The sequence below is a fragment of the Sceloporus occidentalis genome, unplaced genomic scaffold (assembly GCF_023333645.1).
Source record: "Sceloporus occidentalis isolate IW3139 unplaced genomic scaffold, rSceOcc1.0.p SCAF_4, whole genome shotgun sequence".
In the NCBI taxonomy this organism is placed as follows: domain Eukaryota; kingdom Metazoa; phylum Chordata; class Lepidosauria; order Squamata; family Phrynosomatidae; genus Sceloporus; species Sceloporus occidentalis.
Genome location: NW_028316984.1, coordinates 163,587,646 through 163,612,042, shown reverse-complemented (window position 1 = coordinate 163,612,042; position 24,397 = coordinate 163,587,646). Strand labels below are relative to the sequence as shown.

At 43.3% G+C, this 24,397-nt stretch overlaps 1 protein-coding gene across 2 annotated transcripts in view; it reads right to left on the bottom strand.

Annotated features, from left to right (window-relative positions):
• The window catches only part of DLST (dihydrolipoamide S-succinyltransferase), a 29,464-nt gene extending 6,006 nt beyond the window's left edge, over positions 1-23,458 (bottom strand). Inside the window, exons 1-12 of one of the 2 annotated variants that reach the window (XM_089522216.1) lie at positions 23,340-23,458; positions 19,391-19,424; positions 12,668-12,716; positions 10,386-10,442; positions 10,027-10,082; positions 8,073-8,147; positions 7,519-7,574; positions 7,039-7,150; positions 4,996-5,136; positions 4,655-4,734; positions 3,036-3,133; positions 142-272 (exon numbers count right to left, since the gene is read on the bottom strand). In XM_089522216.1, coding sequence (XP_089378342.1) covers positions 142-272; positions 3,036-3,133; positions 4,655-4,734; positions 4,996-5,136; positions 7,039-7,150; positions 7,519-7,574; positions 8,073-8,147; positions 10,027-10,082; positions 10,386-10,442; positions 12,668-12,716; positions 19,391-19,424; positions 23,340-23,417 — 967 coding nt within the window. In that variant the 5' untranslated portion in view covers positions 23,418-23,458. The remainder of the gene's footprint in view (positions 1-141; positions 273-3,035; positions 3,134-4,654; positions 4,735-4,995; positions 5,137-7,038; positions 7,151-7,518; positions 7,575-8,072; positions 8,148-10,026; positions 10,083-10,385; positions 10,443-12,667; positions 12,717-19,390; positions 19,425-23,339) is intronic. The other variant, XM_089522217.1, reaches the window with a different exon arrangement.
• Positions 23,459-24,397: the final 939 nt, after the last annotated feature.

Sequence of the window (24,397 nt, the reverse complement as noted above, 5' to 3'; positions counted from 1 at the left end):
TATATTAACTCTGAAAATCCCAACTGTTAGTGCAATTTCACAATTGGGCAAAGTCCTAAGAAATCCCAACACCCATACAGACTTCCTCTTGCAAACTCCTGGGCCATCTTTATCTCACAAATACAGGCCCAGTGTTCTCACCTGCATTGACAACGGGTTGTTCTTGTAAGGCAAAGGCTGAAGCTTTCACAAAGGCAGACATAAAGCCCAGTTTCATGTTGTGCTTCTTTAGGAAACTGTCCCTGTGCCGGGCTCTCATTTCTTGGATGTTACTAAAAATGACAGCATAAGAACACATTACCTGTGAGATTATAAACATTACCAAGGTTAGAAAACTTGTTTTCTCTGTCTACACAGGTCCCAAATCTGCAATACATCCTGCCTGACCTATATTTGTTTTGTGGATCAAATTACATCTCAAATATGGCTTGCAATTTTTTCATGCTACAGCTGGTACTAACCCTATGAAACAAGGCAAAATCATTCAGCAACAGTGAAAATTGAAAATTCAGGCTGACTGCACTGTTTTCTGCATTAACAGATGCACTAAGAGATATAAAAATCCCCAGTATTTCCTCCAGACTTCTTAAAATCCTATTTTGCTAGACAAGACTGAAATTAACAGCCACAAAGGCCACAATGAAATATTTATTTTTCTGTTTTCTACTGTTTCCAGACTAAATTGACACAAAAGAGATAAGGTGGTAGGAACTTTTGTTAGCACAGCACGCCTCAACTTGGCACTAATGAGTATATTTGAATATAATTCCTCAGCAGCCAGTTTGGCTACAACCATAGAACTGCCATCAAAACAAAATTTTGTTGGTCTAAAATGCCCATGATTACTCAGTGCCCTCTCCTGTGTGAAAGTAAACTACGAGCCATGAGCAGATTCCAAATTCCTACAGATTATCTCAGGAAGAGGCCACAGTTCAGTGGCAGAAGGCAGGTTTTTCTTGAGGTGGTCCCAGGTTGAATCACCGGAATACCCAGTAAAAAATCTCTGACAGCAAACCTCTGTGCCCAAGAGCTTTGAAACTACCACCAAGCCAGAGTATATTATACTGTGTAGAAAAGACCAATGTCTTGAAACAGAAGAAGGAAGCTTTAGGATAAATTATAAATAAGAAGGAAATTTTTGTTTCCTTTGTCTAATCTCCTATGCTCTTACTTAAAGAAATCTAAAAATTAAACTGACTATCGTGTTTCCCCAAAAATAAGACACTGTCTTATATTTATATTTCTTCAAGAAGACACACTATTGTTTATTTTTAGGGATGTCTTATTTTCAGGGAAACATGGTAGCAGTTTTCTTTACCGCTCCACACCAGTACACTGCATAGCCACGCCTATCACTATGTCTTATTTTCGGGTTATGGCTTATATTGCACAAATGCTTAGAAATTCTGCTATGGCTTATTTTATGGGTATATCTTTTTTGGGGGGAGACAGGGTAGTTTCTTTTTGTCACACTTTAAAAAACAAACAGAGAACATGAATTAGGAGCTACATCCCTTGGAGGATCCCCAACACAATGAGTCTTTGAAAAATATTTTTTAATTATAGGACAGTAAACAGCCATTTCCACCCTTCACTTAGTGGAACCAAATCCTGCTGCATAAATTGAACTTTGGCTTGACAGTTCTGGGCAAACATTGAAGTTGTAACATTCATCTTCTACCTCTCAGACAATATGGCTTTACAAGGCAGTTTTTAGAAAGTGAAAGTGTCCCTTTGGGTTTAGAGTGTTTGTTTTCCTTTGCTTAATCTTGTTTAGAGTTAGGATTACTGCCCAAAGACATTACTACCTCCCAAGATACACAGTCTGCTAGAATGAAGTAGTTTGAGAGGAAGAAGCCATCATAAGCAAGCTTCACACCAGACTTTGACCCCCAGTGGGAAGGCAAAAGGTCCTGGCCAGGTCCTTGCAAGTTGACTACACGACATTCAGACTGAAGACAATCAATCCAAAACAGATTACTGGCTGCAACAAGAGCCCAGGGCCAGAGTAAAGTGACACCTCCATTAGCCTCTAAGCAGAGATAAATTGCAGCACTTCCTCTCAAATCATGATTGTTTTGCCAACCTTATTATTTCAAGCACAAATATTTACATGTTTTGTCTTAAGGAGCAGGATAGCATTTCATGGGGCAATTTGATTTGGGTACCATTACCCTTAATGCACTGAAATAGAAGCTTCCCCCTTCACAAATCCATTAGTGCTCAGGCCACACAAGCACTTGGTTTGAACACTGTTGGTCTCCCACACCCAAGTAAGATGCAAAGGCCAAGTGGAGCCCCAGAAAAACTTTTGGTAAGCTGCATTACTGAATCCTTATTTGAAAAGAATTTCAGTCTGAGACATGAACTAGCTAAATAGAGTAGGAACACAGGAACAATTTAATGTATATACTCAACTATAAGTCGACCTCATGTATAAGTCAAGGTCAAGTTTTGGGGCCAAAATTAAAACTTGGAGCCTCCTTCAGTGTGTGTATGTGTGCATATGGCAAGAGATTCTCATTGAGGCTTTTTGCTTCATTGTTTCATCTTTCGTTCCAGCCAGATGTGTGGGTGAGAGATGGACTCTAAAGCAAACAGCAATATCAATCAATCACCCAGGATTCTTTCTGCTTGGCTCCAGAGAGAAATAAACCCCTCTCCCTGCCACATGTGGAAATCTGAAAGAGCTGCTATCACATTACCATAGTGACCCATAAATAAGTCAACCTGGGATTTTGGGGTCAATTTTTTGGGCATAATTTTTTAGACTTATAGATTAGTATACAATAAATGATGGTGGAAGGCAAATTTTATACTTTTTTGAGTTGGAGATGCTTGCTTCTCAAGACTCCACCCCAGCATCTATCCGTACTGTGCAAAATACGCTCTCAATAAGCTGGTGAAAACCATTAGCCTAGGACACCACTAAAAAACTCTGAAGAGGTGAGCAACAATGAGAAAATCACTAAGTAAAAAATTCCTATGGAATGCAAAAGGGAATGATGTGGGCTTATTGAATATTTTCATCTTACCTCATATCAATTTCATTGAACGTTGTCAGCATGGCACATGTATTCTGAGCCTCTTTGAGGCGCTGAGCAATGCGCTGACGCATCCGATTCATCTTCACCTGAAGAGGAAATGAAAGCAATAATTTCTCCATTATCTCCCATCTGGAATAATGCAAGTCACAGAGTTTTCCTTCCTTCTCTTTCTTCCTGATCAATATGCTGTAACAGATTGGTACACCAAGTAATATAATTAGACTGACACTTCTTTTGAGCAATGAACCCAGAAATCAGCTAGAGTGAGCAACAAAGAAATATTAAACCTAAATGAAGCTACAGCCATTTCAGCCCAAACTAACACATGTCAGAATTTGGGTTTAAGACACGGTTCCAATGAGAAAGCTAGCAGGAAGGACTGTAAAGCAGTTAGTCATAATAGTACATAAAAACAGACAGCTTTTTAACACAGACAAGGATTTACACTACTGATCATCACTTGCATCCAGAACAGTACCATACATACTTATGTATAAGTTGACCTCATGTGTAATTCAAGGGCAGTTTTGGGGCCAAAATCATGGATTGTGATATGATGCGTGGATAAGTCGAGGGTCAAACACTGGGGCGTGTTACAAAAGATCTAAAGGGGGAAACAAAGCTTCCCTCCCTCCTTCTCCCTCTCTGGACTTCTCCCAAGGGTCACAGTCTTGGTATGGAAAATGGGGAAACAAACTTCTGTGCGCACACACACACACTCTCTCTCTCTTCACTACCAGCATTTCCAAGGCTCATGTCTTGCAAAATGGAGTACAAACCTCGGCATACTCTCTCTCCCTTGTCTCACCAGCTATTTGTTAGCTCTGGCTATGAAAGAAGACTGAGGGATAAGACAGAGAGAGAGGGGGGGGGGGAGAGTGCACAGGGATTCAAACAGGGAGGCAAAGTCTCCCCCCCTCTCCCTTGTTTCACAAGCTGAGAGATAACACCAGGGGTAGGCAACCTGCGGCCCGCGGGCCGGATGTGGCCCGGCAAGGCCTTGGGACCGGCCCCAGCCTGGTCCTGCCACCGATTGCCACCGGGGCCTTTAGCCTATCAGGAGGAGGGGGGCAAGGGGAGCAATTGTCTACAGAAGCCTCAGAAACATACATTTATATTAACATTTTTAAAAAAATCAGCAAATTTTTTCGTGTGTCCTCCATTTTTATAAAAGTGTCCTCCATTTGAAAATTTTGCCCTACATTTGTCCCAATTTATTTATTTATATAATTTTAAAAAAAATTATTTAATTATTTATTTTTTGGCTTCGGCCCCCCAGTTGTCTGAGGGACAGCAACCCGGCACCCGGCTCAAAAAGGTTGCCTACCCCTGGATAACACACACACACACACACACACACACACACACACACAGGAGAGAGCACACGGAGACTCAAACGGGGAGCTGCTTAGAGATCCCTAGCTACGAAGGAAGGGTGGGCACTTCTTTTAGGAACTTTAGGTTCTGAACAGAATTTTGTTAGCTCTTTCACATAAGAGAATTATTGAACAATTCAATCTCAAGTAACCTCACTAACCCAGTACCTCATTCGGGAGGTGGGTAACTCATACCATTCCTCACCAGACTGTGAAACCTGAGAAATTTACCCTTTGTTCCAATCTGGCACCTTTGCTGACACCAGGTTCCACACTAGGAGCAGCTGCGGGAGTTGGCTTTACTGCAGACACTGAAAGGAAGTGGAGGGGGAAAAAACAGGTCAAGGGACTGAGAGAACAATGTTACCAGCCAAACATCAAGGACACTTAGGACAGAGAAGGAACACTCATTTTGGTGTTGATGCTCAAAGCACAGAACACAGCAAGAAAACAGTGATTTTATTATTGTCTACAAAGAATTATGCAATTTTTACTTCCAATTCTATGATTCTATGACTGATCTTCTACAATAAAGGGGATTTGTTCAAGTCCAGAGATTGTTTTGGTCTGACCTGGTTTAGCATCAACAGGGAGTGTTGACACGGGGGGCACTGGAGGCATTGCAGTGGGAATCGGTGCTGCAGGAGGAGGTGCCACAGGGGCTGCAGGCTCTGGTGCAGGGGCTGCTGCTGGTTTGGCCTTGGCAGGTGCAGCTAAACAAGAGAAAGATGAAAACCGGTTACAACTGCAGACAGAAACCAGATCATTTAACAGTCTCCTATCACCTGGTAGAAAAGCATCATTGGGACCTAAATGCTTCAAAAGTGCTCTGTGTTATGCTAGATGACTGGCAATCTCAAAATCGAAAACTGGTGGAGAAGGCTGTGGGATCTTTGGCTGATGGATAAACTCTCATACAACATTCAGTTTTTTTCTAATTATAAGAAAAACAGCATATTCCAAGAGAATCAGACTGTCTATTGATTATATAAAAACTAATATACATCAACTGAAATCCACGGCTTCTCATGCTGACTGTTGGAAAGATGTGTTGAAACTCGGCCAATCTGGAGCAACCTAACTTTAACCTTAGAGAAACTGCAGCTAAAGCCTCAGCTTTTAAAGTCTTGATTTCTGGAAGTAAATCTGGTCACAAAGCAGCCATTAGCAACCAGCATGAGAAGACTAAGATCCATATGCTTCCTTTAAAATCCAAAGTTTGGCAGTCTGCTGTAGCTTCTATGGACACAAAAGCAGCAACTGCTTCTGAGTGGCATGCCACCACATTGCATGCTCCCTCAAACAATCAGCTTTTTTTTTCTACGCCTTTCAAGAAGCCACAATGCTTTCCTATACTGCCCCTAAAATACTACAAAATGGTAATGTGACAGTTTGGTGTTGGAAGTAGACAGTTCAGTCAGATGTACAGTAGGCCCTTGGTATATGCGGGATCCCCCGTGTACACCAAGGGCCTACTGGACCCCCCTGTGCATACCAAAATCCACGTATGCTCAAGTCCCATTGTCACCAATGACGGCACGCATCCCTCGCCTCCCTCCCTCATTTCTTCCCTCCCTGCTTACCTCCTCCTCCTCCTCACCGCCGCTGCTGTGGGAAAGGCTGGGTGGTGGTGTTGGAGGCTAAGGCCACCATCTGGCCTTTCCGCGGCCGCGATGGCAAGGAGGCCGAGGCTTGGACTCCAGCAATACCACCTGGCCCTTCCAGGGCACCAATGAGGAGGCGGAGCAGCAGCGCCAGCCTAGAGGCCTTCAAGGCCTCCAGCACTGCCACCCAGCCTCCTCACCGCTATGGGAAAGGCCAGGTGGTGGTGTTGGAGGCGAAGAGGCCTCCACCCAGCCCTTCTGCAGTGGCAGTGGTGAGGAGGCCAAGGCGCTGAGGAGGCCTGGTGGCAGTGCTGGAAGCCAAGCCTCGGCCTCCTTGCCGCTACCACCGCAGAAAGGTCGGGTGGCGGCCTGGAGGCCTCTTGGCCTTCAACACCACCATCCGGCCTTTCCCATGGCAGCGGCGATGGCAAGGAGGAGGTTCTGTGGCGGCAAAGAGCAGGAGAAGAAGCAGGGAGGGAGGGAAGGAAGGAAGAAGGAGGGAGGGAAAGAGGAGGGGAGGAGAGGGACTTTTGTCCCCAATAGCGGCGCGCGTCATTGGGGACAAAATGGGCTTGCCATCTGCGGATGCTCAAATCCACGCACAGCAAATCCGAGTATAAGGAGGACCCACTGTAAATTGAATTACAAAATCTGTGTATCAGTGTAGGTTTTTTAAGCTGCAAAATTTAAAGTTTCTTGAATTAAAATTACTCGTAGCTTTAAACACGGAGCCACTGTGGCATAGTGGTTTGAGTGATGGACTGCTAACTATGAGCAGGATTCAATTCCCTACTCAGCCATGAAACCTACTGGGTGACTTTGGACATGTTACATGCTCTCTATCTTATGGGAAATCAATGGCAAACTTCCTCTGAACAAAGATTGCCAAGAAAACCCCATGACCTTAGGGTCACTGTAAGTCAGAAATGATTTGAAGGCACACAACAACACAGCTTCAACAGATAATCTGGAAAAGTGAAATGATCAGTTAGTAACATGGTCCTGACTTACCTCCAGTTTTCCTGAGTTTAAACAAAGGTGTACCTCCTTCTACTTTCCCTCCATCAGGGATCAGAAGTGCTTCAATTACACCAGCTGCCGGAGCTGGAACCTGTACAGATGTCTGCAGATAAAAGAGGAATGAATGGATACTGATTGCTTTAAAAGAATTGTTCATTTCTTTAAAAGTTTCTGAAGGTTTAATAATTAACCTTGTCTTCTTCCCTGTACATAAGACTGTTCACTTTCATTCTGGGAATTGTGGAGTAGATACTAGCTCCTACCAAGCATAACTGAAATAATTTTTTCATATTCAGACATCAGAATATTAAACAACTTGGCATAATTTGCAAGTAGCTATTTCTTGCCTATGTTTTATCATTGTCCATTTAATTTTTCTAACCCTGTTTGCATATATAAATAAAAGTGGGATGTTTATATTGTGTTTAATGATGGTGGTGATAATGATAAAAAGAAAAACAGTATATTTACCTTGTCTGTTTCAATCTCACATACCACTTCATCTTCTGCAACTGTATCTCCCACAGCTAAACAATGAAAAGAACAACAGTTAACTAAGGAGGAATGCTCTACTGTCTTTTTTATAGTAACAGCAATGTTTCAATGCAAGTTTTAGTTCTTTACATTTATTTTCATAAGATGTATAGTTGGCCCTGTATTTTCAGATTCCTTATCCACAAATTCAACCATTCACAACTTGAAACTATTAACCCAAAATCCAAAAAGCAACCCTTAATTTTGCCATTTTATATAAGGGACACCATTTTACTAAGCCATTATACTATACTTGTAAAATCATAATCATAGGACAGGCATTTCTCTCTCTCTTATCAGATGTTTCCTTTTATAAATCATCGATTTTCTAACCTACATTGTTTGGCCAACCTTTATCCATGAGTATCCAGGGCCCCTTTACGCAATTAAAATTTCAGTACAGTTCTACAGCAGATCAAAAGAAGGATATATGGGAAAAGGGAAGAAAAAGAAATCCAACACAATGAACAAGGGGAGAAACAGCCTCTCACCTTTCTCCCACCTGACATCTCCCTCTGTGACTGATTCTGCAAAAGCTGGTGTGTTCACTGTAACAACTTCCTCCCCTATAAAAGAAACATGAACTTATGCATATAATAAAATGCATTATATTTTGCCATTTCAAACTCTGGACTTCTACAAATAAATGCTATTTTCAGGAAAAATATGTCAAGGAAATAATCACAGCCAGTACAGCCTTAAATAACTTGACACATGCTTCCCTGTAGCTCTTAATGGTCAGAACTCACTTCTGGAATATCTGCATGGTGCCACCTCTTTTCCAGCCTCAACTTCAAGGAACCCACCTCTTCTTGAGATAATTCCCATAAAATTAGAATTTGAGGATCACCCAATGTAACTAACTGGCAAGGAATCCAGAACAAACAAAGAAAGAGAGTTCTTTATGCAATACATCCACAAAATGAAGTGCTGCTTTCAGGCCTGGTGCTTTAGGACATGGTGATCTAGTTACCCTTGCCTCTCCCTTTCCTCCATTGTCTGTGTTTATACCTCATCCTAAATCATAGTGTAACAATGAGGAGGAATGAACTGCCATGAGCCTTGACCCATGCCACTAGTTTGGAAGCTTTTGCTTCAACACAGCTTGCCATGTCATCCAAACCTAGCAGTGCAGTAAACTCTGCTTAGTTTAAACTTGTCAGCTTGTGTAACTATGGGTTGGAATTGGCCTGATTGAAATTAAGCACTATCAGTGCTAATCAAGGTTTGTCCATCCAGAAAATACAACACAGGTCATGGATGGAGAGGCGGGATATAAATAAAGTATTGTTGCTGTTATTATTGCTTTTAAATTTCGCCTCTTAGTTTTAGGTAGAATTTTCATGGCTCATGGTTGGTTATAGCTCTTTCCAGCTTATTCACAGCACAATAAACTATGGCGCGTTATAGACGGGCCTAAGAGGCGCCGTCGTCACGCCGTGAATACACGCGAGGGGCGGCGCTTCCGGATGCGCCTTGCCCCTCGCGCGTATTCCGTACGCCAAGATGGCAGCGCCCTATACAGATGGGCGCGGCCATCTTGACGTAACGGACGCTGTGCATCCGGATGTCCAAACCCGGAAGAGACGTCGCGAGTGCGCACTTTGGCACTTGCAACGTCTCTTCCGGGTTGTCGGAAGGAGCGCAATTTTCGCATTCCTTTTTTACAGCGCAGGGGAGTCGCGCGGTTTGGCTGCAGCGGCTTCCCCGCGCTGCAACCGGCAGCGGCCCAATGTAACGGGCCTATGTCTCAGATTTAACATGATACAGGGATACAGCTATTATCTTTCACACAACTGAAACATAAATCATAAGTTCCTCAGAACAAGGAACACTTCTTTTAGTTTGTATCCCTATGTATATATTCTATTAATATTATATTAAAATGCCTGAACTGAAATACAGGGAAAATGCAGTTCCATGTCCATGGATTCAGCATCTACGGATTCAACCATCCACAGCTTGAAACTATTACAATAAAATCCAAAAAGCAACCCTTGATTTTACCATTTTATCTAAGGGACATCGTTTTACTACCCCATTGTATATAATGTGGACCCACAGATTTTGGTATCCATGGGTGGGTGGGGGGCTTATGGAACCAAACTCCAGTGTACACAATGGCCCATTGAATCAGAAAGGATTTAACACGCCAGAGCCCAGTCAAGAGTAGAACATAACAATCAGCAGTGTGATAAAAAGCCCAAATCCATTTTCCTATTATTATGTCTTGCCAAGAAAATCCCATGGTTTGCCTTAGTCATCCTAAGTCAGAAACGACTCAAACACACATAACAAAACATTACTTTGTATCTGTATTGAAGATCTTAAAATAAGGATGACAATTTGGATTTGAGCTAAGGAGCAAGATTACATGTACTTCAGCAAGCAGGAAATCTGTATGTAGATCAGATGTCTCCAGTTACAGTTCTCTGAGTTACTTACGGCATACAGCAGTGCTTCTGAAATAACGGACAGAGAAGACATGGGTGCTATTTACCCTGGAGAGGGGAAAAAGAATAAGATGTATTCATATCCCATAGAAAATATCAAAGTAAAGGATGGGCAAACTGCACTTTGGTAACTTGCAGACTACTACAGAGATGACTCATCATGAAAAAATTCTGCCTGAAGGCTTACTTTCACCCCCCTGGAGGGAGAAAGATGGTGCCGACCCCAATTTAAAAAAACAAACAAAAACAGCCAGTGAATACTGTATCACTTTCATCGTTAAAGTTTTCAATGTTTTAGATTTGCTAGCTTAGTGACAGTTGTGATGTGCCTGAGGGATGGAAATTGCTCACCAGAGCTTTTCAGAGCTGCCCATCTCCAACTGAAGTAATGCAAATGTTTCACTTGCCCTAAGAAATACACAAAATGTACAGTAAAAGTTAAATCTGACCCTGACTTTCAATATACTGGAATTCTCACAGAAATCATAAAATACTGCACAATTCACCAAATTCAATTTTCCCTAAAAATTCCTGGTGAACATGGTTTAACATAAGCCCACACACAGTCCATGGAGGAGCCTAATTCAAGATATTCAATAATTAAAGAGAGTATATTTCTGGAATGAGCCTGGATAGTACCCAAGTAGCTGAAAAGCACCTTTTAGAGTAGCGATAGGAACAATGCAGCCCTCCAGATGGTGCTGGACTGTACCTTTCATGATACTTCACCACTTGGTATGTTGACAATGACTGGCGCAAGCTATAATCCAGCAATACCTGGAAGGCCCAATGCTGCTGATCTCTCTTTTACAGATTTTATGTCATAGAGCAAACAGAAAGCCTAGCCCATACTCACCTCAACTGGATTCGCAAATATTCCCAATTTAAGAACAACACCGGTATGGATTAGCAGAGTTCCACAGAAAACCTGTATCATCAGCTTTACTTCCCTTATACAGTGGGCCCTCCTTATACAATATACAGTGGGCCCTTGGTATACGCGGGGGATCTGTTCCGGACCCTCCCGCGTATACCAAAATCCGCGTATGCTCAAGTCTAATTTGTCCACAATGGCGGCGCATGTGTGCTGCCATTGGGGACAAAAGTCCCTCTCCTCCCCTCCTCTTTCCCTCCCTCCCACCTATATACCTACCCTCCCTCCCTCCCTCCCCCTTCCCACTTACCTGCTCCTTCGCCGCGCCACTGCTGTGGTTTAAGTGCCGGGGGCAGCTTGGAGGCCCAGAGGCCTCCAGGCTGCCCCCGGCCCTTCTTCCGCCGCGGCGGCGGTGAGGAGGACGAGGCCTAGCTTCGTCCTCCTCGCCGCCGCCACGGTTCAAGGGCCGGGGGCAGCTTGGAGGCCCAGAGGCCTCCAGGCTACCACCAGCCCTTCTTCCGCGGTGGCGGCGAGGAGGACAAGGCCTAGCTTCTTCCTCCTCGCCGCCGCCACGGTTCAAGGGCCGGGGCAGCTTGGAGGCCCAGAGGCCCTTGTATGGCAGCGGCAAGGAGGATGAGGCCAAGCTTCGTTCTCCTCACCACCACCGCGAAAGAGCCAGGTGCAGCCTGGAGGCCTCTTGGCCTCCACGAGCAGCGCCCGGCCCTTGAACCGTGGCGGCGGCGGGGGAGGCTGCAGCGTGGCAACGGAGCAGGTAAGCAGGGGGGAGGGTAGGTAGATAGGTAGGAGGGAGGGAGGGAGGGAGGGAAAGAGGAGGGGGACTTTTGTCACCAATGGTAGTGCGCGTGCACGCACACCGCCATTGGGGACAATTTCCCCGGATTTGCCATGTGCGTACGCTCAAATCCGTGCATGGCAAATCCGCGTATAGGGAGGGCCTACTGTACATGGACTTGCCATTCGCATATTTGAGCATCCACAAATGGCAAGCCGGGGGGGGGGGGGGGTCAGAGGATGAAAAGGAAGAGAAAGTTGCCACACAGCAGGAGGAGGAGGAAGGCATGGCACAAGGAAGAGCATGGCACGAGGTAGGAGGAGGAGGAAGAGGAGAAAGAAGGAATAGCGGGAGGAGGAGGAAGGCATGCCAAGGTGAGGTGGGAGGAGGAAGAGGAAGGCGCAGTGCAGCATGAGGTGAGAGGAGGAGGAGGAGGAGGAAGCAGTAATAGGGAAGAGGTGGAGGAGAAGGTAAGAGAAAGAGGCAGCAGGGGTAAGAGGAGCAGGAGGAGGTAGCTCCTCCAAATTGCCATTGTCTTCAATTGTGGTACAGCCACTTCCAATGGTGAGCATCCGCAGGTTTTGGCATCCACCGGGGTGTGTGTGTCTGGAACAGATCCCCCACAAATACCGAGGGCCCACTGTATATTCAGATACAGAAGGCAAAAACAGTCAAAGTACGGTAGCCATAGCACTGCATCATTCCAGATAATGGACTGTGCATATGAAATGGTTTAGTAGAACCATATATATATATATATATATAAACACACACACATATACACACACACACACACAGAGTGAAGAATCTTTCTAACAGGCTTCAGGTTCCAATAAAAAGTAGCCATGTACATAACCCCCTCTCTAAGACTGTAATATAATTAGGACCTGGTACTGTGCTAGCTATTCCCAACTGTAATATGACATGGTAGTTTACATTTCCTGCCTCTGTAAGGTGTATACTTACAAATGCTTCCTGCTGTTGGCATAAGCCAGCCCCGGGCATCGAAAGACACCTATAAAGCAGAAATAACTTCAACTATAAATCTGGTTATTTTAGGTTAGTACAACAATATGTGGACAAAGACAAAGGATTTAAGTGCTAATAAAAAGTTGGAATAATTCTTTCTGATAACTACTGGGTTTAGGCAGTAATTATAATTCTTATTGTTTCCCTAACCCTTAGCCATCTTTAAAGTATTTTTGTGAGAGGTAAAATGAGTACCTCTGCTAGAATGCTAATGCTGACCAACAAGGTAGACAAGACTGATAGCAGGAATTAAGAATACTGACTACAAGACTGACCCTGAAAAATTTCTCACTATTTTGAAGATCTCCTCCCACAACCTCATTATCCATAGAATCATCCTATTCATCTACATTTGGGAGAAATATCCAGAGCATATACTCATGTATAAGTTGACTTCGAGTAATAGTCATGGGTAGGTTTCGGGGCCAAAAATCTAGATTTCGAGGTTAAAACTAAAGAGCATGTAACCAAGGATATAAAGGATGTCCTGCTCACTCTTCTTGCGTCTTCCCAATCAGGCTGCCTCCTCTGCATACAACTGGGCTGGGAGGAGGTGGGGAGGGAGCGTTTGCTCCTCTTGCATCTTCTCAGCCCAGCTGCCCCCTCTGGAGGCAACTGGGCTGAGAAGAGGCTTGGGGAGCGAACGCTCCCTTGTCCTGCATCTCCCCAACAGGGCTGCCCCCTTTGGAAGCAATCGGGCTGGGAAGATGCTTGGGGAGCAAACACTCCCTTGTCCTGTGTCTTCTCACCAGGGCTGCCCCCTCTGAAGGCAACTGAGCTGGGAAAAGGCTTGGGGAGCGAACACTCCTTTGTCCTGCTATCTTATTACCCTATTGACTCGTGTATAAGTCAACCAAGGCTTTTTGAGTCAATTTTGTAGTATAATTTTTTTCAACTTATAGACGAGTATATACAGTAGTCAATTTTCCCTTCTCTGTGATCTTTCCCTATTTTGGCGAAGTAGCAGAAGAACCTACAGCATAGCAATTATAAAAAATAGAAAGTACAGTTGTCCCTTCCCTTACGCAGGGGATCTGTTGCAGACGCCCCCGCATAAGGGAAAAATGTGGATGCTCAAGCCCCATTCAAATGATTGGGCCTCGTGCCTGCGGCGGTGTGACAGTGGCATGCACCATTGTTTTCTTCTGGCGCGCAGCTCCCTTCCTTCTGGTGCGGCTTCCAGCATATGCTGGAAGCCGCGTAAAATGCGACCACATATGACACAGGCGCACTGTATGCACCAATAGGAAATGCTCATTCTGACAGTTATGATGATCAGTGTAACAATATATGTCTCTCTTCTGAAGTTAAATTTCATCAAGTTCAGTAGAAGATACAGCCAGGTAAATGAACACAGGATTGCAGCCAAAGTAATTAAATTTTCTGTGGATCATAGGAGGCATTAGATCTCAAGCAGAGGAACTTTATCATTTATTAAAACTGAATTGGAAATCAATATTGTGCAGTAATCCAATTCCTACTTATTTTCACTCAACTGACAGTGATCCTGTTATAACTTACACACAGAAAAGCTAAGCCAGAAAAGGTTATCCTATATGTTAAGAACCATCCCCTCAAACAAAACTCTAGACACCTTTTGGTATTCTCCATGACAACCAATATAGGCTATGGTAACCCATTCAGTTTTCAGTATGTACACTTCTTGGAATCAACTTCAGAAGTCATTGTTTGAACAGAAGCATTACAGGTTAATAATAATAATAATAATGATAATGATAATAATAATAATAATAATAATAATAATAATAATAAATTTATTTGTGTTTCCACACCTCTCCTGATGGATTGAAGCGGGGTTACAGGCTACTAAAATCAGAATACATACAACAATCTTATAAAATATGAAGAATAAATATAACATCAATAGTTTATCAGACCATCAAGGTTAGATGCAGTACCATGTGCACCTAACATGCACTAATTAGATTACTGCAAAATACTATGTATTGGACTGCTTTGGAAGAAGATTGAGAAAATACAGATAGTGACAAATGCAGCAGACAGACTACAGTAGCAGACTACGTCAATATATTTCCAGATCCAATTCAAAGAACTGTTTTTGTTTGTTTGTTTGAAACACATAAATGCTTTGATAATTCAGGACCCCAATATGCAAAGGGATACCTCTCACTCTAGGAAGCTAGCTCTTTCTCGTTCTCATTCTCTCTCTCTTCTGGGTTTTTCACAGTGCAGGAACCAAGGAAGCCGAGGGCTACTAGTACAAGGAAAACCCATAGTACTCCTTGTTAGGCTGCTCCTCTGCACCAGCCAGAACATTAGAACAATTAAATTTGCTATTATATGAAAGCAAAGCACTGAATAAAAACAGAAAACCCAACAAGAAAATAGAAGGTGTCAGCATCACAAAATGAAAGACCTTTCCACAGCAGGCAGTTAGTGGACAATAGCCTGTCTAAACAGAAAAATTTCTGTCTCTGCCTCTTGAGGAAGGAAAGCAAAGAGGAAAACATACCTTCTTATGAAAAGGAGTTCCATAACCTGGGAGCAGTAAGTGAAAAGGCCTTTTCTCATGTCCTCACCAAACATGCCCATAAGGCTGGTGGAACCAAGATAAAGCATTCCCTTAAAGTTCTTAAAACTCAGGCAGGCACATATAGAGAGATATGGCCTTTAGGCGTTGTGGCTAATGAAGCAACTGGATTCAAGACAAAAGGACATTCAGCTGTTGACATGCTCGGAGGTGAAGGGAAAGTCCAAAGCTGCACAACACCTATTCCAGGAACATGGAATATGAGAAGCATGAACAGGGAAAGCTAGACACAGTAAAACAAGAAATGAAAATTATAAACATTACAATACTTGGGGTGAGTGAACTAAAGTGGACAGGAACTGGACATTTTGAATCAAATAATTGCACAGTATTTTAATCAAGAAATGAAAACATAAGAAGAAATGGAGTGTCAGTGAGGAGATGTAGTAAAAGCAGTCAAGGGATATAATGCAATGCCTGGCTGAACCATGTCTACAAGAATTCAGGGAAAGCTCTACAATATAACCACAGCCCAGGTTTATGCTCCAACTTCAGGGGCAGAAGAAGAAGAAACTGGAAGGTTTTATGCCAGAGTCCATGAAGAAATTGATCACACACTAAAGCAGGAGTTTTTGTTAATCATAGGCAACTGGAATGCAAAAGCAGGAAACAAAGCAAAAGCAAAGACTGTAGTGGAATTTAGTCTAGGATCAAGAAATGAAGCAGAATGACTGAACTTTGTGAGGTCACCAGTTTGTTCACTGCAATGACATTCTTCAAGCAACCCAAGAAGTGACTATATACATAGACATCACCTGATGTTGAATATAGAAATCAAATAGACTACATAATTGGAAGCAGAAGATGAAGAAGCACCATTCTCTTTACAAAATCAAGACCAGGAGCAGATTGTGGCACAGACCATGAATATTAAAGCAACCATCATGCTGAAATGCAACTTGAAGAACGTCCCTGTAGAATTTAAAGATAATGTGAAAAACAGATTTGCACTATTAAGCCTAACTGACTAGGAGCGAGAAGAACTCTGGACTGAAGCCAGGGACAATGTCAGACAGAAATGCAAAAAGATACTATCTGTAACTTAGAAAGAGAAGCCTCAATGGAAGACAGATAAACTCTTCAAACAGTTGAGGACAGATAAGAAGCAAAAGTAAAAGGTGACAGAAAAAAAAGTAAGAAACTTACTGTAAGTGCAACTTCTACAACAACTTGCACACAAAGACAAGGAGAACTACTATAATAATCAATGCAGAGAAAACAAAAACGGAAGAGACCACTTCTGCAAGATCCAAAAAATCAAAAGGAAATTTAAGCCGAGGATGCTTTACAACTAGCAGGAAAATATATTATTTGACCAAGTATAAATAAAAAGAGGATGGAAACAATATATGGAAGAACTATATAAACGAGATGAAAGGATGACTAATTCAGTCAAGGAAGAACCACATGAAGACAAACCTACAATTTTAGAAAGAGAAGTGGAAGCTGCATTCACAACACTTGGGAAAAATACATCACCGGGAACAGATGGCATACCACTAGTGCTGCCTCATGCTACAGAGAAAGAATCTACTCTAGTTCTAACTAAAATCTGCCAACAAATATGGAAAGTAAAACAACGGCCCACAGGCTGGAAACACTCAATATACATTGCAAGAAAGGGGACAACAGGGATTGCATTAATTTCGCATGCAAGCAAAGTGATGCTCAAAATTCTGTAACAAAGGCTTTTACTACACATGAAATGACAAATGCCAGATATCCCTGTTTGGTTAAGAAAAGGAACAGAAAGTAGGGATCACATGGCAAACATATGTTGGATAACAGAGCACACCAAATAATTTCGAAAGAAAACCAGCCTATGCTTTAGATTACAGTAAAGCCTTTGGTCATGATCTTGAAAAAACTATAGATTTATCTTAAATGGGTGTGATACAACTTTTGATGCATAACCTGTACTCAGGACAAGATGCTATTGTTAGGTTAGAATACAGAGAAATTGAATGGTTTCCACTGGCAAGGGGATTAGGCAAGATTGCATTCTATCACCCTGCTTGTTAACTTGCATGCAGAACATATCATATGTAAAGCAGGATTAGACTTGGAGGAATAAAGCATGAAAATTAGAGGGAAGAACATCAATAATTTAATACGCAGATATAGCATACTACTATTAGAAAATAGAAAAGACTTGGAACAAATGGTTTTTTGTGGGTTTTTCGGGCTATGTGGCCATGTTCTAGAAGAGTTTTTTCCTGACGTTTTGCCAGCATCAGGAAGAAACTCTTCTAGAACATGGCCACATAGCCCAAAAAACCCACAAAAAACCATGGATGCCGGCCATGAAAGCCTTTGACTTCACTTGTAACAAATACTGAAGAAAGTCAAGGAAGGAAGTGCAAAGGCAGATTTACAGTTCAAAATTAAGAAAATAAAATAAATGATCACAGATGATTTACTTATTTTAAAGCAAATGATGAAGATATTGAAATAGTTCAACATTTCCCATAGCTTGGCTCAATCATTAATGGAGACTGCAGAAAAAAACACAGAAGACTAGAATTTGGAAGGGCAGCTACGAAGGAACTAGACAAGATCCTGAAGTGTAATGATATAAAGTTGGCTCTAGGAACTCATGGGGGATCCATTCCGGACGCCCCTGCAAGTTCCAAAACTCACGCATACTCAAGCCCCATAGGCTTGAATGGGGCACATGCATGAAGGGCACGTGTCACGGGTGTGCCTCCCATTGGCGTTAATGGCAGTTGCCCCTCCGTGGATTTTCAAGTCCGTGCATCTCAAGTCCAGACTTGGAGGGGTGATTGTATAATTAAATGTTAAAGTTAGATTGTCCAAGTATCGTATTTTCCATTTCTATGTATAGTTGTGAAGGCTGGACAGAGAAGAAAATCAACTCACTTGAAATAGGGTGCTGGAGAAGAGTTCTATAGATACCATGATCTGCTAAAAAGACAAATAAATGGGTCCCAGAGCAAATCAAGCCTGAACTCTCCCTAGAAGCAAGATGATTAAATTGAGACTGTTGTATTTTGGCCACATGAGAAGACATGACTCACTAGACAATATTGCTTGGTAAGGTAGAAGGCAGTAGGAAAAGAGGAAGACGATGTTACAGAGGGATAGACAGCCCTGAGTCTGAAAGAGCTGTTGAGGTTAAGGTGATGTTAAGGTCTCTCATTCATGGGGCCGTCAAGTCAAAGTCAATTTGACGGCAGTTCATAACAACAACAACAACAACCGTCTTTAAAACAGCTTGCACCCAAGCCATACAGGACTCTATAGGTCACAACCAGCACTTTGCACTGTTCCAAGAAATGTGTTGGTAACTATTGGAGTTGTAATAATAATTAATTTCTTTTCTTTCTTTCTTTTTTTGGTCAGCAGTCTGGTTACGACATCTTGGATCTGCTGAAGTTTCTAAATACTTTCCAAAGCTACCCACAGAGTGCATTACAATAAACTAAATGGGATATCACAAAGGCATGTATCTGTACAGCCAGATCAGACACCTTCAGGAATAGTTCCAAATAGTGGGTTAGTTTTAACTGTGCAAATTCACACCCAGCCACAGCTAAAAATGGAGCATCTTGCTGAGGGCTGAGTTCAGAGCTTTAACTAAACTGTAATCCAGAGTTTTCAGCAAAGTATACTCCAAGGTTGATTGGATCCCTGTTCCATGATCTGCTTTTTGTCTGACCAAGAGCTCTTCTGTCATATCTGGATTAAGCTTCAAACTCTTCAGATTCATCAGGTCTAAACTAAGGAAACAGCTGATTATAAATCTTATACTTGTCCCAAGCAAGAAAAGAGAGTCAAAAACTGGTGGTTAGGCTTTCTCTGTATTATGCTTTCCCTGTGTAATCTCCTTTAACTATGCCAGTCTGCAAACATATCTGATGGCTAAGTGGGCTCATTACCCTATAAACAACAACTTTTAGATGTCTCTAAGCAATTTGCTCAACAAATTAATTCTTAGTGAGTATCGTGGCTTTCAGGAAAAAATGAGAACGAATTTTTATTGTACGGTTTAGCCATGTTTTGGTCAGGTTTTTCTTATTAAAATGACTGTGAGAACCACAAGCTATTAACTCCAATATAAGACTCACCAGAGAGTGAATGCTTCCCTTGTGGACAGTTCCCCTGCCAAAGAGAAAGATGATACAATCACCACTGCAAAGAGTGTTCAGGTATAACTCAAGGAAGATTCATCTCATGATATTTCACATTTTACATTAGACAAACATTCTAGGCAGACTTGTGATATTTCATATTTTGAACTAGACAAAATATATTTGGACTCAATAGGTCAAAGTGGCTCAGTAATAGCATGTGAGTAACCTATCCTGTCAGAGAAAGAAGTTCTAAGTTAGTTAATTTTGACACTTTTATTTCAGTCAACTAACAATTACATACCACTTTTGTACAAACATTTAAATGATTATAAATGCAATGCAGTGGAAAAGGTGGGTTCAAATCCATGGTTAGTCCTCAATAATTTTGAAAATTTGATTACCATATTTTGCTATCAAAAGGTACAGTACCTTATATAATGTTCTGGTAGGAACTCCCATTATGATCAAGGGCACTTTCAACTAATGACTGTACCTTCTACTATTTTCTATATACACAGTATTCTATATACAGAATAAACAATCAAGAATGATTGCACAGCTTGGATTGCTAGCTTTAGATATGTCCAGCGCAGACATTTTAGAATATATACAGTACACAGCAGTTAAAATAAAGCAGAGCACAATACAAATAATTAAATAATGCAGTACTACTCTGTGCTTCTGAGTATACCCAAAAGAACTCTTTGATAGAACTGAAGCTTCATGTTACATGGTCCCTCAGTTATGTTTTACAAATTTCTAAGGCGGGGTACAGACCGTTAGAAAGAGGTGGCCAGTGGCTGCCTCTTTTCCATGTAACCATGCTGCAGCAACCAAACTGCACAGCGCAGCTACGTGGAAACAAAAGGACTGCTAAAAAGTGGCTTTTAGCACCGCCACAAACTGCCTGCGGTGGTGCGAACACATCACTGCCACGCGCGCCTGTCTGGAAGGTGCGCAGCAGTGACGTCACAGCTGTGCGCGCTGTGTATATGGTGCTGCACAGCTGTGACGTCCTGGTGATGTCCTAGGGTTGTGGGGCATCTGGAAACGGTGCCCTGAGGCAACCCTAGCACGTCGCCAGGATGTGCTGAAGGGCCTGTGTGTACAGGGCCTAAGAAACAAAAATGAGATCTACTGAGGTGCCCCTTATGTGACCATTTTGAAAAATTGAAAGCAGGGGAGATGCTGTCAAGAAACAGATGTTCACATTTGTAGAAGATACAAATCTTGCATTCATGGAGTAACAGACTCACATATTCAGAAAAATAACTTTTAAAAAAAGGCATGCTCTAAATTACATTCCATGATGCCCAAGTCCTTGGATATCCTCAGAACTGTACTCTCTAGAAAAGCACCAAATAAAATCATCATTTAAGACCACTTATTCCAAAAACATGTTTGAAAGAAAAAACAATAGGAATCCTCTACATACTACAGATCATTACTAAAACCAACTTATCACTATTCACCACAATATGCTTCTATTACACACATGATTCTGTATATGTAGTCCAAGACTACACACACCTGCATGTACCCATTACTTCCTTTCATTCCTGTCCTTACCTGCATGTTGGACGTCATTAATTCAAGGGGAAATAAGTTTTAAGGTTTTAACAGTCCAAAGCCTAAGCACTGGTTAGTTATCACAGTGGAACAAGAGGTCTCCACTTAGAACACAGGTCAAAGGTGGCAAAAAACTATGCTCATCCACTTCCTTTCAACTGTTTCTTCTATCTGCAGAATGCAGATACATTCTTAGCCACCTTTCCTCATCCAGTCCACACCTCTGAAGTTAATCTACATTCTGCTTTTCATTTTTGCACCAATATTCTCAAACTGTCAATATTATATTCTCTCATCTAATCTCCAAAACCACACACTTGGCTTTGCAAATGCCTTCATATTTGTTATTCAACATACTGTAAGCACAACTTTCCCCCTGATCTCCACCCAACTTTTGTTCAAGTTCTTCCAACAACTTCTTAGTTAACAGTGTTTCAAACCCAAAATACCTTATGCCAGAACTATTCAGTCATTGTTCATGAAGCTGAGAGTGGTCTGACAACATACCAACAAGTGTTTTACTTTTTCCATATCACCTCCCACAATAGAAAAATCACAGCAAATTGCTTCATTTCTCGAATTCCAATAAAAAGTTATGAAAGAAGAAGGGAAAAACCTGGTGGGTACATGTTAACTGAGAGACAGTGTGGTGTAGTGGTTTGAGCATTGGACTATACATCTCTGGAGACCAGGGTTTGAATCTCTGCTCAGCCATGGAAACCCACTGAGTGACTTTGGGCATGTCACACTCTCTCAGTCTCAGAGGAAGGCAAAGTAAGCCCCCTCTGAACAAACTTTGCTAAGAAAACCCCTTGATATGTTCATCTGTGGGTTGCCATAGGTCAGAAACAACTTGAAGGCACACAATAACAAACACATTGATTACAATTAATGAGAATGCTGCGAATGGAAAGTATCTGCTGGGATGAAAGAAACTTTACTGAGCCACTAGAAATACAAAGAGCCGCTGTGCTAGAATGGTTAGAGTGTGAGGCTGGGACTTGAGATCTTCTGGTTCAAGTCTACACTGTATTATGAATTCACCGAGTGTTGGACTATGACTCTGGAGACTGGGGTTCAATTCCCAGCTTGGCTGGCCATGAAACCCACTGGGGGACTTTGTGCAAGTCACATTCTCAGCCTCAGGGGAAAGCAATGGCAAACCCCCTCTGAACAAATCTTGCCAAGAAAAGCCCACAATGATATATTCGCCTTAGGGTCATCATAAGTCGGGAAGGAACTGAAGGCACACAACAGCAACAAGACCCCATAAAGCTTCACCATTGCCTGAGCTTATTAGGACTGATGGAACCTGAACCTCAACAACATCTAGAGGGCACCAAGTGGCTGTGCTGAGAAGGCATTTTGCATTGTCTCAACAATGTGGGAGAAAGTGAAGCCTAATCACACTCTCTCAGCCTCAGGGGAAGGCAAGGGCAAACCTCTTCTGAATAACCTCCTCTGAATGCCATACTGTGTCCAGTTCTGGGCACCACAATTCAAAAAGGACATTGAGAAACTGGAGCGTGTCCAAAGGAGAGCACATAAATTGGCAAAGGGTCTGGAAACCTTGCCCTATGAGGAACGCCTTAGGGAGCTGGGGATGTTTAGCCTGGAGAAGAGAAGGTTAAGAGGTGATATGATAGCCCTGTTCAAATACTTGAAGGGATGTCATATTGAGGAGGGAGCAAGCTTGTTTTCTGCTGCTCCAGAGAATAGGATACAGAGCAATGGAAGCAAGCTCCAGGAAAAGAGATTCCACCTCGACATGAGGAGGAACTCCCTGACAGTAGGGGCTGTGGGGTGTGGTAGAGTCTCCCTCCTTGGAGGTCTAAAAATCATGATCTCCTTGGAGGCCTAAATCATGACCGGGTGGCCTTCGGGTGGCCATAAGTCAGCCAGCCTGGTGTAGTGCTCCGAGTGCTGGACTATGCCTCTGGAGCCTGGGGTCCAATTCCCAGCTGGGCCATGGAAACCCACCGGCTGACCTTGGGCAAGTCACACTCTCTCAGCCCCAGAGGAAGGCAAGACCCCTTCCCAATGATAGGTTCGCCTTAGGGCTGCCATATAAGTCGGGAAGGCCTTGAAGGCGGGCGAGCTCTCCTCCTCCTCCTCCTCCTCCGCCCCAAGAGGGGCCTCGCCCTGGAAGAGGGTGCGCCGTCCCCTCGGGAAGGAAGAGCCGCCTCCCCCGCTTTCCCAGCCAGGAGCACAACCTGGAGGCGGGGGCCCTTCCTCCTTCCCCGGGGGCTCTAAGGAACGGGGGGTGTCCCTGCCGTGCCTTGTCTCCCCGTTGCCCTTGGAGCCCGTCCCTCGCCCTTCCTGGCCCGCTCGCCCTCCGCCTGCCTCCCTTGCCCTCCTTTCCCCCGGGAAGTACCTGCCGAATGCCGCAGAGGGACCGGCCCAGCACCCGGTGGAGGCAGCGAGCCCGAGCCACAGAGAGCAGCAGCTGCATCGCGAAGGAGGAGGAAGGTTGAGCAGCCCCAGGCGCGCACCGGAAGCAGGCCCGGCGCAGGCCGGAAGTGGGCTGGGAGAGACCAACTGGGGCTCAAGGGGGGCGGGCCAAGTGGGCCGCACCAAGTCTGGATGGTTGAGAGGCTGTTGCTGTCTGAAACACACTGCAGAAATAATCCACTTTGAGAGCGCTTTAACTGCCCTGGATTAGTGACAGGGAATTCTGGGAGTTGTAGTTCCTTATGGCACCAGAGCGCTCGCTCTCTCTCTGACAGAGAAGACTAAGTGTCTCACGAAACCACAATCCAAAACACACTGCAGAAATAATCCACTTTGAGAGCGCTTTAACTGCCCTGGATTAGTGACAGGGAATTCTGGGAGTTGTAGTTCCTTATGGCACCATAATTTTGGGAACTGTAGTTTTGTGAGACACAGCCTTCTCTGTCAGAGAACTCTAGTGCCACAATAAACTACAATTCCCAAGATTCCCTAACAGCACTGAGCCAGGGCAGTTCTCGCGGCCTCAAACTGGATTGTTTCTGCAGTGTGTTTTGGACCCAGGCGTCCTAAGCACAAAGGAGGACGAGGAGGCACCGCAAAATGGAAGGCCTTCAAGAAAAAAATAAATGGAGGACATGACCCAATAAAAGCTAAAAACCCTCATAGAAATTCATGCTTCTTAGTCATGCTCAAAATGGAGGGCATTTGGGAGTCCTCCTGGACAGAAGGATGACATGAAGGACCTGTCCTGGAAAAGGAGGACAGCTGGTTCACCCTGTGCGTGCCTTCAAGTCATTTATGACTCCTGGCGACCTGAAGGAGAACCTGTCATGGGGGTTTCTTGGCAAGGGTTATTCAGAGGGGAGTTTGCCATGGCCAAGCTGGGACCTGAATCCTGGACTGCATCCATACTGCAGAAATAATAACCCAGTTTGACACCGCTTCAACTGCCATAGTTTAGGGCAGTGGTACTCAAACTGT